The sequence below is a fragment of the Natrix helvetica genome, assembly GCF_964273705.1.
Source record: "Natrix helvetica genome assembly, chromosome: 1".
In the NCBI taxonomy this organism is placed as follows: Eukaryota; Metazoa; Chordata; class Lepidosauria; order Squamata; family Natricidae; genus Natrix; species Natrix helvetica.
The window spans coordinates 305,862,281-305,875,064 of record NC_138548.1 but is presented as its reverse complement, the minus strand read 5'-3'; the positions used below and the strand labels follow the sequence as shown (position 1 = coordinate 305,875,064).

The 12,784-nt window shown below is 36.5% G+C and overlaps 1 protein-coding gene across 5 annotated transcripts in view; it reads right to left on the bottom strand.

Moving 5' to 3' along the window:
• FBLN2 (fibulin 2) overlaps positions 1-12,784 on the bottom strand; it is a 130,486-nt gene that overhangs the window by 44,122 nt on the left and 73,580 nt on the right. For all 5 annotated transcript variants that reach the window (XM_081939890.1, XM_081939891.1, XM_081939892.1 and 2 more), the window contains exon 5: positions 10,982-11,111. In XM_081939890.1, the coding sequence (XP_081796016.1) occupies positions 10,982-11,111 (130 nt within the window). The remainder of the gene's footprint in view (positions 1-10,981; positions 11,112-12,784) is intronic.

Sequence of the window (12,784 nt, the reverse complement as noted above, 5' to 3'; positions counted from 1 at the left end):
CTTGACTAAATCAATAGCTTGCTCATGAGCAGCCAAAATCAAGCCTCCAGTTTCTTTTTTAAAGCTCCAGTTGTAAGCCATTGCCAGGTTTTATCTTTATCCACTTTCCCTTTCTTTTATAGAAAATGACTGTGTAATTCTTTTCCTTGCCAGTATTCTGTTCTTGGTTTACAGCATTATTTCAGTCTTCATATTTTGTTTCCCGTGCATTCAGTAAGTTCCAGTTTTTAACTTGCATCAATGTTTGCTCTGTTTTTGCATAATCAACTAATGCATTCTTTTCTTCTTCAACAGTTTGTTTAACTTAAAGTAAACCTTTGCTTCCATTTCTACAGGGCCAGTGTACTCTAGAAATATTACTATGGGAGTATACTACATAGTGAATAGTTATCAGTTTTTCCAGTATAAACTATCTAGTTCAGTTTCTGTCCAGTTAATAATTCCAAAAGTGTATCATGTTAGGGGTATGGGCAAGGTACTGATGGCTTTGATGGTGTTCCCATCATTTATTTTTGCCTTAAACAATTTTTTAAACTCTTGGGATATATTCTTTGCTAATGTTTGATGTTATTCAGCTGCAAAATGCCTAATTATGTATAGGCTTCATCTGGATGGTTCCTAGTGGAATGGTTACTCAGCATTTAAAATCAATTATTAATAGTGATTTTACCCCAATTCATTGCTAATATAGTATATTTTTTCTAGACAAAATTCCAGTGCTAGAAATTCTTACAGTGTTTGTCAATAACTGGATTTCAATTTCTGATTAACTGTAAAGCTTCAGATCATTCATATAAAACAAATTGACATTTTGTTAGCATTTTTGCTGTTCGAGAGCCCTAAAGAAGCCACCCAGAGCCTCTGGTGGGCTTTATTGTATCTAATCGGGTTAAAACATATTCTCCAAACTGTAGTCCTCAAAACTCCTTCCACTCATGGTCATATTTTATATGAAGAGAAGTATTTTTTTTAAAAAAAATGCTGCCTTGATGGATTCTTGGTTTCATTTTGCCGATACCAGAAAATCATATTAAAAGACTCTACTTTTTTAAAACAAATAGATAATCTTTTATGTCATATGCAAAATTAATACAATTGTAGTTAGACATAATGGGAATTGTATTTCATGGCTTGTATCAAAGATTCATATGCTATTTCTTCTCCAGTGGCTTTTATAGGTCTAGGATTTTTCTTTCTCAAGCAACAACATGATCACTCTATATTTCCCAAACCACCAGAGATCATCCACAAATTCAATCAATTGCCTTGGAGCTCTATTCAAGCATGAACCCTGATAGCAATAGGGCCAGCAATCCCTGTAGCCACAAGCTTTTCCAGAATGCAAGGTTGGAGATGGATGAATATCGTCAGGTAAAGCCTGATCCCAGTAATGGCATCTTGAGGAGAAGCTACTGATTTCTTAAGAGCAGGCTGAACCTCCTCCATCTTCCTACCCCTGCTTCTTGTTATTTCCAGAAAACTCTGATTATGCAGGAGGACATGAATCTAACACACAGGTGACAGGATGAAATTTTCTAAGGACCCTATTCACTTCCTCAAGTATAATCAAATAAATTTCCATTAGATAACCAGGCAAGACTGACCTAAATCATCTCCATAGGACCAGCACCAGCCATCATGCTTAGTGAAATACTTATGACAAACCTGTAAGGAATCCCAAATCATCCAAACCAGAGCCACGAGGCAACTATCAGTAAATACTGTACACCAACGATGAAGAAATAAGCAAATTTCACTGCCATTATTGCCACAAGGTATTTCTTAATACAGGTTCTTACTTGCACTCAAGTCAGACTCACTCTTTGTCAAGCATTGTTTGAGAAACAGCCAAAGGAAATAAACAAATAAACCAACTATAGCAATATTCTGTTGGCTGCTGTTTTTTTTCTTTCTTTATGCCTTGTTTTGTTTCTCTTTACCATATTAACTTTGACATACCATATCTCAAAGGGAAATTATTTCATCATTTTTATAATGTTTTTTCCTTGGAGGAATTTTTAATATTTATACATTAGATGCTTTATCAAATTGGTTCCCAAATCTTCTGTGTGCTGACCATTATATTATCACTGACAATTCTGAGTGCTACCATATAAAGAGTTAGCAAAAAAGTGCCTATGGGATCTTAAAATTTATTTATCAAATTAAGAAGCTGCACATAGGGCGGTCAGATACAGATACCTCCCCTAGATGGCATCCACAAGGCCCTAATATTAAATAAGATTAATTATTTTTCAATTATTACATGATCTGTGAGACTTTTGGTGTGCCATTTTTGAGCAAGAATACCTAGCTTTTATTTAATGGAAACTCTCCCAAGGTTCTCCTATATTATAATTTGATTTTGGCATTCAACACTAGACAAACATATACATATATTGGGGGTGAAACACAGTTTGTAAATAAAAATGGCAGGAGATAATAGAAGGATGATAGGTAGGGAGGCAATGAACCTAAGCAAGTCTTTGCCAATCGGACTTCTTCCTGATAAATTTGACTTCTAGAATATCCAATCCAGTCAGCATGTAACAGAAAAAAAAATGAAATGAGACTATTCCTCCTCACTTTTTTGGTCCGTTCCAATAAAGCATATGAAGAACGGTTGCAGGAACTAGGTATGTCTAGCTTAAGGTATGTCTAGGTATGAACTAGGTATGTCTAGCTTAAGAGAAAGAAGGACTAGGGGAGACATGATAGCAGTGTTCCAATATCTCAGGGGTTGCCACAAAGAAGAGGGAGTCAAACTATTCTCCAAGGCACCTGAGGGTAGAACAAGAAGTAATGGGTGGAAACTAATCAAGGAGAGAAGCAACTTAGAACTCAGGAGAAACTTCCTGACAGTTAGAACAATTAATCAGTGGAACAGCTTGCCTCCAGAAGTTGTGAATGCCCCAACACTGGAAGTCTTTAAGAAGATGTTGGATAGCCATCTGTCTGAAAGGGTATAGGGTTTCCTGCCTAGGCAGGGGGTTGGACTAGAAGACCTCCAAGGTCCCTTCCAACTCTACTATTGTATTGTATTGTATTGTATTGTATTGTATTGTATTGTATTGTATTGTATTGTATTGTATTGTATTGTATTATTGTATTGTAAAGCTGATGATGAAAGTTTTTGTTTTGTTTGTGTTTTTGAGAGCAATTTAGAAACCTTCAGAAGAGGCAGAAATTCTGTAGCAAAAGGTCACTGTTTATAAGGCAATCAAACCTATTGCTTGAGGAAAGAAATCCCAGAGACTAAACAAACCATAGAAAATGAAATAAGTAATCACATATGATCCCTGGTATAAAACATGAGATGAATTTTCCATTATATTTTTTACTACATCTCATTAATTTGCCACTGATACCAAGTAGAGGGGAAAAAATAAAGAATTTGGAGATTCGAGTACAGTATATCACTGGTTTTTAAAGAGCTACATCTCAGCAGCCTCAGTTGATGTCCCCTGGGCCTCTAAGGTAAAAGGGTTGGTTAATACTTGGACAGAAGATCACAAGATAATACTGGGCTTTAGGCTAGACTGTGAAGTCAAAGCCATCTCATAATAAGGCATTAACAAATGGTTTCCATTCTGCAGCCAAGAAAATTGTTCAGAGATACCTGAACTATTCTGTTCATGTCCAATCTGTGGGCTTCCCTAGCTAAACGTTTCTGGTGGTCTGATCCTCCACAGCTGCATTTGTCCTTGAGGTCATTCATAGTTACTTTATTGTTAGTGTAATAATTTGCAACTTGCCTTTAATAGACCTGTTATCTCTTGCTGAGAAAGTTAATGTATCTCAGCAGGTAATTATATTTACCCCCAAGATATTCAATTTATAATTCTATTTGCAAATTGTTAAATCAAGCTACAGCAAATAGGAGGAATGCTGTAATCTCCAAAGTACAACCATCACCACAAACAAAGACTAATAGAAGCTATTTCCTAATCTATGATATAAAGATTGGAGCGGGTGGGGGATAGACATTTATTTCTCCCCCCCCCCAAAATGCAAAAGAACAAAAGTGTACCAACTTATTCCAAAATCATCTTTCACATATTCAATAAAATAACATCTTTAAAAGAAGATATTACATATACACCCAAGGCAAACTTAAAAGACTCTTTCTAAAAAGCCATTTAATTCTTCAGACATTCTTCTTCCACGCTGTTTCAGTCAGAATATTTTTTTATTCCCATAGCTTCCTCCCCTAATGGCTTTACTGGTTACATGGTTAATAAGAAAAGGGCATAATAAATATTTAAATCAGATTCTCAACCTTGAGCATATTTTGCTGCATTTCTCACCATGTCTGCAACTGAATTAAGTTAAGAAACCACACACAACAAGTTGTAATATGTCTCAATTTAACTAGTCTTTTAAAAAACTAACATCAGCATTGACCCAGAAACCATTTGGCCCCAATTCTTCATATAAGGGCATCCTTAAGAAATAATGTTTTGAAACTATGTAATTTGTGCACGAAACTTTACCAGTATTCCAAAAATCATGTAAGATCTACTTCATAACTTTGTTCTACAAAAACTTCATTGGGTCAATCTGCTGATCTTTTCAAAGAACCTGTCCTAAAAGTTTTGTTCTGTTGTCTTTTAAAAAAAAATAGTGTCTATTTGTTCATTTGAAAAATTAAAAAAAATGGTTTTAGTATCTACCGTATATTGTTTATACTCTTCTTTATAATGATTGTAATATGTGTCAACACTGAAAATGACCCAGCTGGAGCCATTTTGGAGCTTCAGTGTTGCCATACTGGAGAGCGAGGGATCGGGAGGGAGGATTAGAGATAGCTGGGGTTGTGTAGTCAAAATAAAATACTGTGTCCTGGGAACCAAGGACATTCTAACACCTGGCCGGAAGAAGGTGGAGTGATGTCACCAGATCTGCAGATGTTGCCTTTATTGGGCCATGTTTGTGAGTGTTTGAATTGAGGGGGAAAACTTTTACTTTTAATTAGGTGAAAACCAAGGGGCCTCCCAGAGTTGGTTTTCACCAAATATGTGCCAATTTGATACTTCCAATAAAGCTATTCTTTGAGGAATCTACCTGCCTCAGAGTTCTTGCTTGCAATGGATCTATTACTTGGAACCATGACAATATGGTTGTTTTTTTTAGAGGGCCACAGTAATAATCAAATGAATATTCTACTGACTAAAATTGCAAACCAACCAATTATACAGAAACTCCATGAATATTTAAACAAAGGTTTTCATGCTTTTTTTTTCCTGGCATCAAAATGCATACCTCTCTCTGTCTTCCTAGTTGACCTTGACTAAGAAAAGAAAAGCATTGTCAAACCTAGCTAGTGCTTGGATACCCTGTTCTAGATTCCTGGGAATTCAAAAAACATCACTCAAGATACTCAAGGCAAGCGATAAACTATTTCCATGCTCCGGCCAAGATAACTCAGTGGGCCTTGCCAAAGAGCTAAACTGAAACTTATTGGTCTTCTTCTTTTTTAGAAATTATCTGTGCAATACTTCCATTACCTCTATATGGAGGCTTTGATTATACTGTTTTCATTGAAGTTCCATTCTATTGCACATCACTGTAAATTATTCCATAAGGCTTTAGAATGTAGAAATTTAAGGAAAAATAGATTTTGTTGCAAAATGTTTGCAGGACTGTTCATTGTATTGCCCATGAATACACTTATGATTTTGACATGACATGTGCTGAGTTGGGAGGTTTCAGAGGTCCTTCTAGTACACCCTTAGAGGAGAAATAAATCGACAGCATGACTCTTTTCATTTAGAGTGGAAAACACACAGACAATTCCCCCCCTTTACATATAGAAGACAAAAGAAACCATGCTAACCCAGAACATATGTTTTTGGCTGAAATTACACTACAGCTTATTATGTCCATTCACGATACAGTATACTATGGTTTATTACTGTTGCTATGGGGAGCATTATATAAATCCATTACATGCTGACTACAGAACAAAACAACATCTAATACCATAACATAATAATAATAATAATAATAATAATAATAATAATAATAATAATAATAATAATAATAATAATAATAAATTTAAATTTATTAGCCGCTCCCTTTCCAGACAGGACTCGGGGCGGCGTACAATGGAGCATATAAAACATATACAACACATAAACATACATATATACAGGACATACATGCACGGAGGAGGTAACAAATTACATCACATGGACAATTAAAAGTCACCATTAAAATACCCCAATTGTAAAACACAATTTAAAATTTAAAATTTTAAAATTTTAAAAGAACTGTCAGGAAGAGTAAGAAAAATGTACAAAACGTTGTCTTAAATTATACCAGAGAATCAAATTATTTATTCCTGTAATGCTTTATATGTTATCCTTCCTCCAGAAAGTTCAGAATGAATGGAGATTTTCTCCTTATACCATTGTAACTTAACAATTATGAAAGCAAGATTAAATTTACAGTCAACTTTATGACTGAATGAGAAATTTGACTGACTCTCCATAACTGGCATACATCCCTATACACAATAAATACCTTGCTGAAGATGGAGGATAAGGAATCACATTTCTACATGAAGCTTCTTTGCTGAGTTTTTTCTGTGTGTAGTACAGGTTTACTATGTAGAACTAATTAAAGGAATTACATAAATCCTTGGCATTTCATTTTATTTTTCACTTACTGTTTTCTTTATAAGGAGTATTGATTTAATAGTGTTATAAATACTATAGATAGAACAAGTGTAAAACAGATCAATTTATAACAAAAATGTTTATTTATTTTATACTATGGCCATATTTTATATTTATATTTTATATTTATTATCTTACACAAAATACTAATTCAGCAACTAAAACAATTTTGAAAATAATTGGAAATGTTACTTTTTTAAAAAATTACCCAATTAGAAATATACTTGCATAGATTGCAAAGATGTTAAAAGAATAAAACAGTACATGAAACAAGAATAAGTACCATAAGGACAAACTATACCTACATATATTTCACTTCCCCAAATATGTTGGCACAACAATTTAAAACTGAATTTGCTCAGGAAAATTTAAAAACATATTCTGCAGTGGCACAAGAGAGAAATCTTCAGGGATATTATTTCATAAAGTCAATTCACCAGTGGAAATGGGAGTCAGGTGGCTGACATGGTTAGGGCATCAGGTTGGAGGTTAGCAAGCCCACATTTGGGACCAGAGTGTTCCTCTCATTTGTTCCAGCTTCTTGGCAAGGACATGAAAGGAGCCCCACATGTCAGGATTCTGTCAATCTTTTCTGTCATATCTAGATTCTAACAACCCCAGGGCACTGGGATACGACATCAGTGTATCTTGTGGTGATGGTGCTGGAAAATCTCACTCACAGGCTTCATAGAGATGTTAAACAATAGTAGAGACAGGACTGACCCTTCTGATGTAGAGGCCACCAGGATAGCAATAGCATATAGATTTATATACCGCTTCACAGTACTTTACAGCCCTCTCGAAGTGGTTTACAGAGTCAGCATATTGACCTCAACAATCTGGATCCTCATTTTACCGACCTCGGAAGGATGGAAGGCTGAGTTAACTTTGAGCCAATAATACTCAAACTGGTGGCAGTCTGCAGAGTCAGCCTGCAATACTTCATTCTAACCACTGGGCCACCAGAGAGGATGACCTCTCTTCCCCCACCACAACTGCTTGAGACTGCCCAGTGAGGAGGAAATAGAACCATTGCAAAACAGTGCTTCCAGTCACTACTTGATAAGGCTGTCCAACAAAGTACTACAGTTGCTAGTATCAAAAGCCATTGAGCTGTATTAAAGGATCAGGAGAGTCACACTAGCCACACCTAGGTCCTGACATATGTCAGCACTGAGATTCTGGCAAATCTGAATAACTATATCAGCATTGGTCTTAATTATTTCTTAATAGAGAGTTGGTTATTAAGCAAGGCTATTAGACAATGGCCCTGTGACACAATAAGAGAGGAAAAGTAAAAGTGATTCACTTCTCTGATCACCATATAGGAGTGCAACATGTGTTTAATCAGAATATTTTGTCATTTTTCTTCATAGCACTCTAGGTATCCTTTTTGGTACTTTATTTCCCAGAAGTTCTCAGCAAACCAAAGAGTCTATTAAAAGAGGCCAGCAGAAAAAAGTTGTTTGGGACAATCTTGACACCACTTGGCTTGCCTCTACATTGCTCATTCAATCATAATTGCCTACTAGATTGCTCCCCATTGGCAATCTGCTGGATTCCATCAGGGGCCTAGGGTAGACCATTTGAACGGTACTTCTTCTGTGGAGGTTGCAGATGACAGGCCAGAAAGCAGTCAGACCTGATCTGAACATTGGAAAGAGAAATGGAAATCTCTCTCCATATCCATACCTCACATATCAGACACAAACATAATATATGACTGCCGCTTACATATGTTAGTATGCACATGATTGCAGTTTATGAAGATGAGCAAATCTTTTTTGCCACTTATGAAAAAGAAGGTACCTCAATTCAGGACACTAACTGACAGATAGGTCAATGATTGTATATTTAAACATTCAGAATTGAATAATTAATTTAACTTGCTCTGAGTCCCAGAGTATGTTTTCTAACAACCACAGAAAGATAAATGCTAATAGAAATAATAAAGTGCACTTCATATTGCAAAGTATTATTTAACAGATAATTAGATATAAATGCATTAGGAGAACAACAGAAACACCACTATTTTAATCTTTATTTTTTACTTTAATCTTTATGTATTTTGGATTCCATTATCCCAATCTTCGCATCACTGATGTGAATAGTAGAAACTTACTTTGAGGGCAAAGAGGGAGCAGCTACAATACATCAATATACTAAATGCTTCATGTTATTATATGACATTTGAGGTACTCCAAATACAAATGAAATACAGCTCCCTTTTTTATTTCATGCTTAATATACATTTGTATCACAATGACTTCTACTCTAAATCATCATAGGCATCTACCCATAACCACAATGATCTCAAACAGGCATAATCACATGCATTGTGATTATAGCTCCCATTCTAAGGTCAACAAAGCACATTTCATCCTTGTCCCCCTATGGATATCTATAGCTTTACTATTTGTTCATGTTTCAGAAAACATTAAATAATATTTTCAATAAACCATTCAGTAATTACCGCTTGAATTACCCCACGAACCAGTGTATATAAATTTCATTCTCATAATCTATATCAGCAATTTATTCTGATAAATCTATTTGTAAGACATTTGGATATTACCTAAGGAGGCAGAGTTAATGCATATCTTGACAAGGCTGTGTCCATGATGACGAACCTATGGCACGTGTGCCAGAAGCACCAACAAAAAACAGACCAGCATGTATGTGCACACTGGAAACCAGAAGCTCAGCTTCCCGGCACACACACGCATGCCAGGGAACTGCTCTTCCAGTTTCCAGTGCTCCCCTGCGCACATGTGAATGTGCCCGTTTTAGCACTCGGTGCCAAAAAAGTTCACCAACCTTGGGCTATGCAAAATATACTTGTGAGAATCAAATGAATAAATATACTGTCAGAATCAAAATATCCTAATTTGGACACATTACGCAAAGCCCTAGCTCTCCCAAAAGGGTTCTAACATTGAGAAAGGTGAAAGGAAAGAAAAAAAGAAGATAACCAGTAGCCAGGTGGATGAACTCAATAAAAGTAACAATGAGTACACCATTGCAAGGTATTAGGGACCAGGGACGGGTCTTGATGGAGGGAAAAATCTACTTGTGTTTCCCTGAAAATAAGACCCAGTCCTATTTTCTTTTGGGCACTGAAATAAGCACTAGGACATATTTGAGGAGAATGTCTTATTTTTTTCCCCATGTACAGGAGGCCCACTTCTTATGCTTGCTCCTGGTGGGGCAGGAGGCCACACTGTTTGTCAGTGCTGTTGCCATGAGGCAAGGGGTGGAGCTTCCCCATGCATCCTGCACCAGTTTATCTCAGGCCCCCACAATCAGGCCACCCATTCCCTGACACCTCTCTTGGCTCATAGCGGCAGTTCTGGCAGCCCAACACTGTGTGACCGCCAGTCCAACTTCTGCCTGCTCACAGCCCCAATGGAACAGGAGCTGAGCGATGCTCCACTGCTGCAACCACAAGGCAGTTGTCAGAGCATGGATGGCCTGGCCGTGTGGGCCCTGTGGTAAGTCAGTGTGGGGTGCGTGGGGCAGCTCCATCTCCTCCTCACTTCACCTCATGTCAGCGGCATCACGAGCAACCAGACAGAACGGGTAGATGGGTGGCTGCGTAGGCAATTAAGTAGGGCTTATTTCAAGAGTAGGGCTTATATTAGCCACACGTGTAAAAAGCATGCTAGGTCTTATTTTGGTGGAGACAGGGTATATGATCACTAAGAGTCTACACCAGCTGTAATCAATCAAAATTATTCTGTGCTCAATATTAATATTTTGAAATCTTAAATGTGGCTAGGATCTGGAAGAAAAGGTTTCATACGTAAGGAGTCAGACCTTGAGTTGAAGAAACTAACTGCATTGCAGGTTTTGCCAGACACCACCTTTACAAAGAATAATATAATCAGATAAAATATTTTCAAAGTTTAAATCAGTTTCATTGCTCAGTTTACTTTTAAGCCAAAATATATGTCTAACCACACATGGAACTCGACAATTTATCTATAATGTGATCGGGTTTTTTTCTTTTTAAAAAAAGAATCCTGTCATGCTGTTAACTATAATAGTGGAGACAGACTGCTTAAGCAAAGCACTAATGAAATTCTTATCAGCTAGATAAATTGTACATCTGGCCTAAGCTCTGAAATGGAGGCAAACAGCCAAAGTGCTTAGCTAAGGAACTTTTAAAAATTATTTCCTACCTATAATGCTCTGCAATTGAGTAAAATTCAGGATTAATTTTTTTAAGGTTTAAAATGGTCCAGGTATAAGCTGGTTTGTATTAGCAAGGATGCCACAAAGATTTCAGCAGAATATCTTGCCTTATAAAATGATCCTCCACAGGTATCGCTTTCATCGGATCCACATAAATCACCTTCTCGGGCAGCAATCATGCCAGCAATGCAGCTATTTTCCTTTAAATACGAGACACAGCACTGCTTTTGGGCAATTCTGCAACGAATTAAAATATATATATATATATATATATTGCTTTCACAACACAGGCTGCTGCTGGCAAACACTCTTATACAGTGAAGATGGAAGGCATAGGATACAAGCAGTATAGGTTTAAAATATGTCATCTCAAATTTAAATGAATATTTATACCAAGGTATACAACTGGCAGTTTCTATTTATATCATTTTGCTTAACATAAACTACCTAGCAGGTGGTTAGGCTTCTCTGAATAAATAGAATGGAGCCCAACCACAGAAATTTGTGCCTAAATGGTGCAGGAAGGTGTTATATATGAGTCACTACAATCAAATTTATGTCTTCCTTTAGGCATAAACATGCCAGTGGTTAGCACTAAAAATGGAGAAGAAATCAAACCTCTACAAAAGCTTTCATGATATAACTCCTTATATCTCCTTAAGCTATAACCCAAACATGTACCATTTACATTTTATGATAAAGTTCATAGATACAAAAAAAGAGCAGGAAAAAAACGATACATTCAAGGACTCCATTTAGATGGCGTTTTCTCACACAGCTGCAAAATCATCCATGTAAAGGAAGTGAGATGCCTGGCAGGTGTTTGTGAGGTTTGAAAATCATGCCCCAACTTGTTCAGAATTCTTGACAGAGGAATCAATATAATGACAAATGACAATAATAGATGCTGATGCAATTAAAATAATTTGCTGTGTAAATAAATGTCCAAGAAAATATATACCTGGGACTGAAATTCAGAAATATTAAAAAAAAAAACTCAAAGGGGAAAAAAAAATAAGGAAGTGCCTTTTTGAAATTTCTAATAAAATTGGAAGATGAGCCAAAAACATAAAGGGTGCCAGAAAGTGATTTTGTCTAGGGCAACCAAATATTTAGAGCCTGACTACTAGACATCTCCTATGGCTACAACAGCCTTGCTCTTCTTTAGGGTGAATTGAATTTTTCTGTCTGGAAATCTGAGCCAACTAGATAGTTCCCATGTCCTGTCATTCTCCTCCCTGCATAGCAATTTGTATGCCAAAATCATCCTGGAATCTGTGTTTGTTCAGCAGCCCAAGACTGCCAAATGGCATCTTTATTCACGAGTCATTTTATTTCTTCTTCCCTTTAAAGCTCAACACAACTAACTCCCTGCCAGATTCTTAACCCCTGAAACTGTTTATGCGTGTGCCCCCAAGCTCTTTTCTTACCTCCCCGTTATCACAAATGGTTGGAAGATCACATGACGGAATGGCAGATGGTATTTATTCTCTCCATTCTGTCACAGTACTGAATGCCATGTTTTTTATCACAAGGCACGTTCCTTTGCAAAGTCACAATATAAAGACTAGCTATGTTTTGTAAATTATGTTACAGTGAGCTGCTTTGAAATTAATAGGATTTTAGGAGCAGGCATTCAGCTTGACACTGGCATATGAAATGAAAATAAAGATCCATTAAAATACTACACCTCTTTACTAGGGGAGCATTTTAAATGTGAACTTCAACAATTTAATTTCCCATTGTGCTAGACTGTTTTTTTTCTTCACAACTAGAATAATTAGATTTCTTTTTCTTTACTGAAATACTTGTACTGTTTTAGATCAAGAGTTCTGTTCCTTCATATATCTTTATATGAAATGTACGCAGGCAGGCAGGCAGACAGACAGACAGATAGATATGAAAGAACT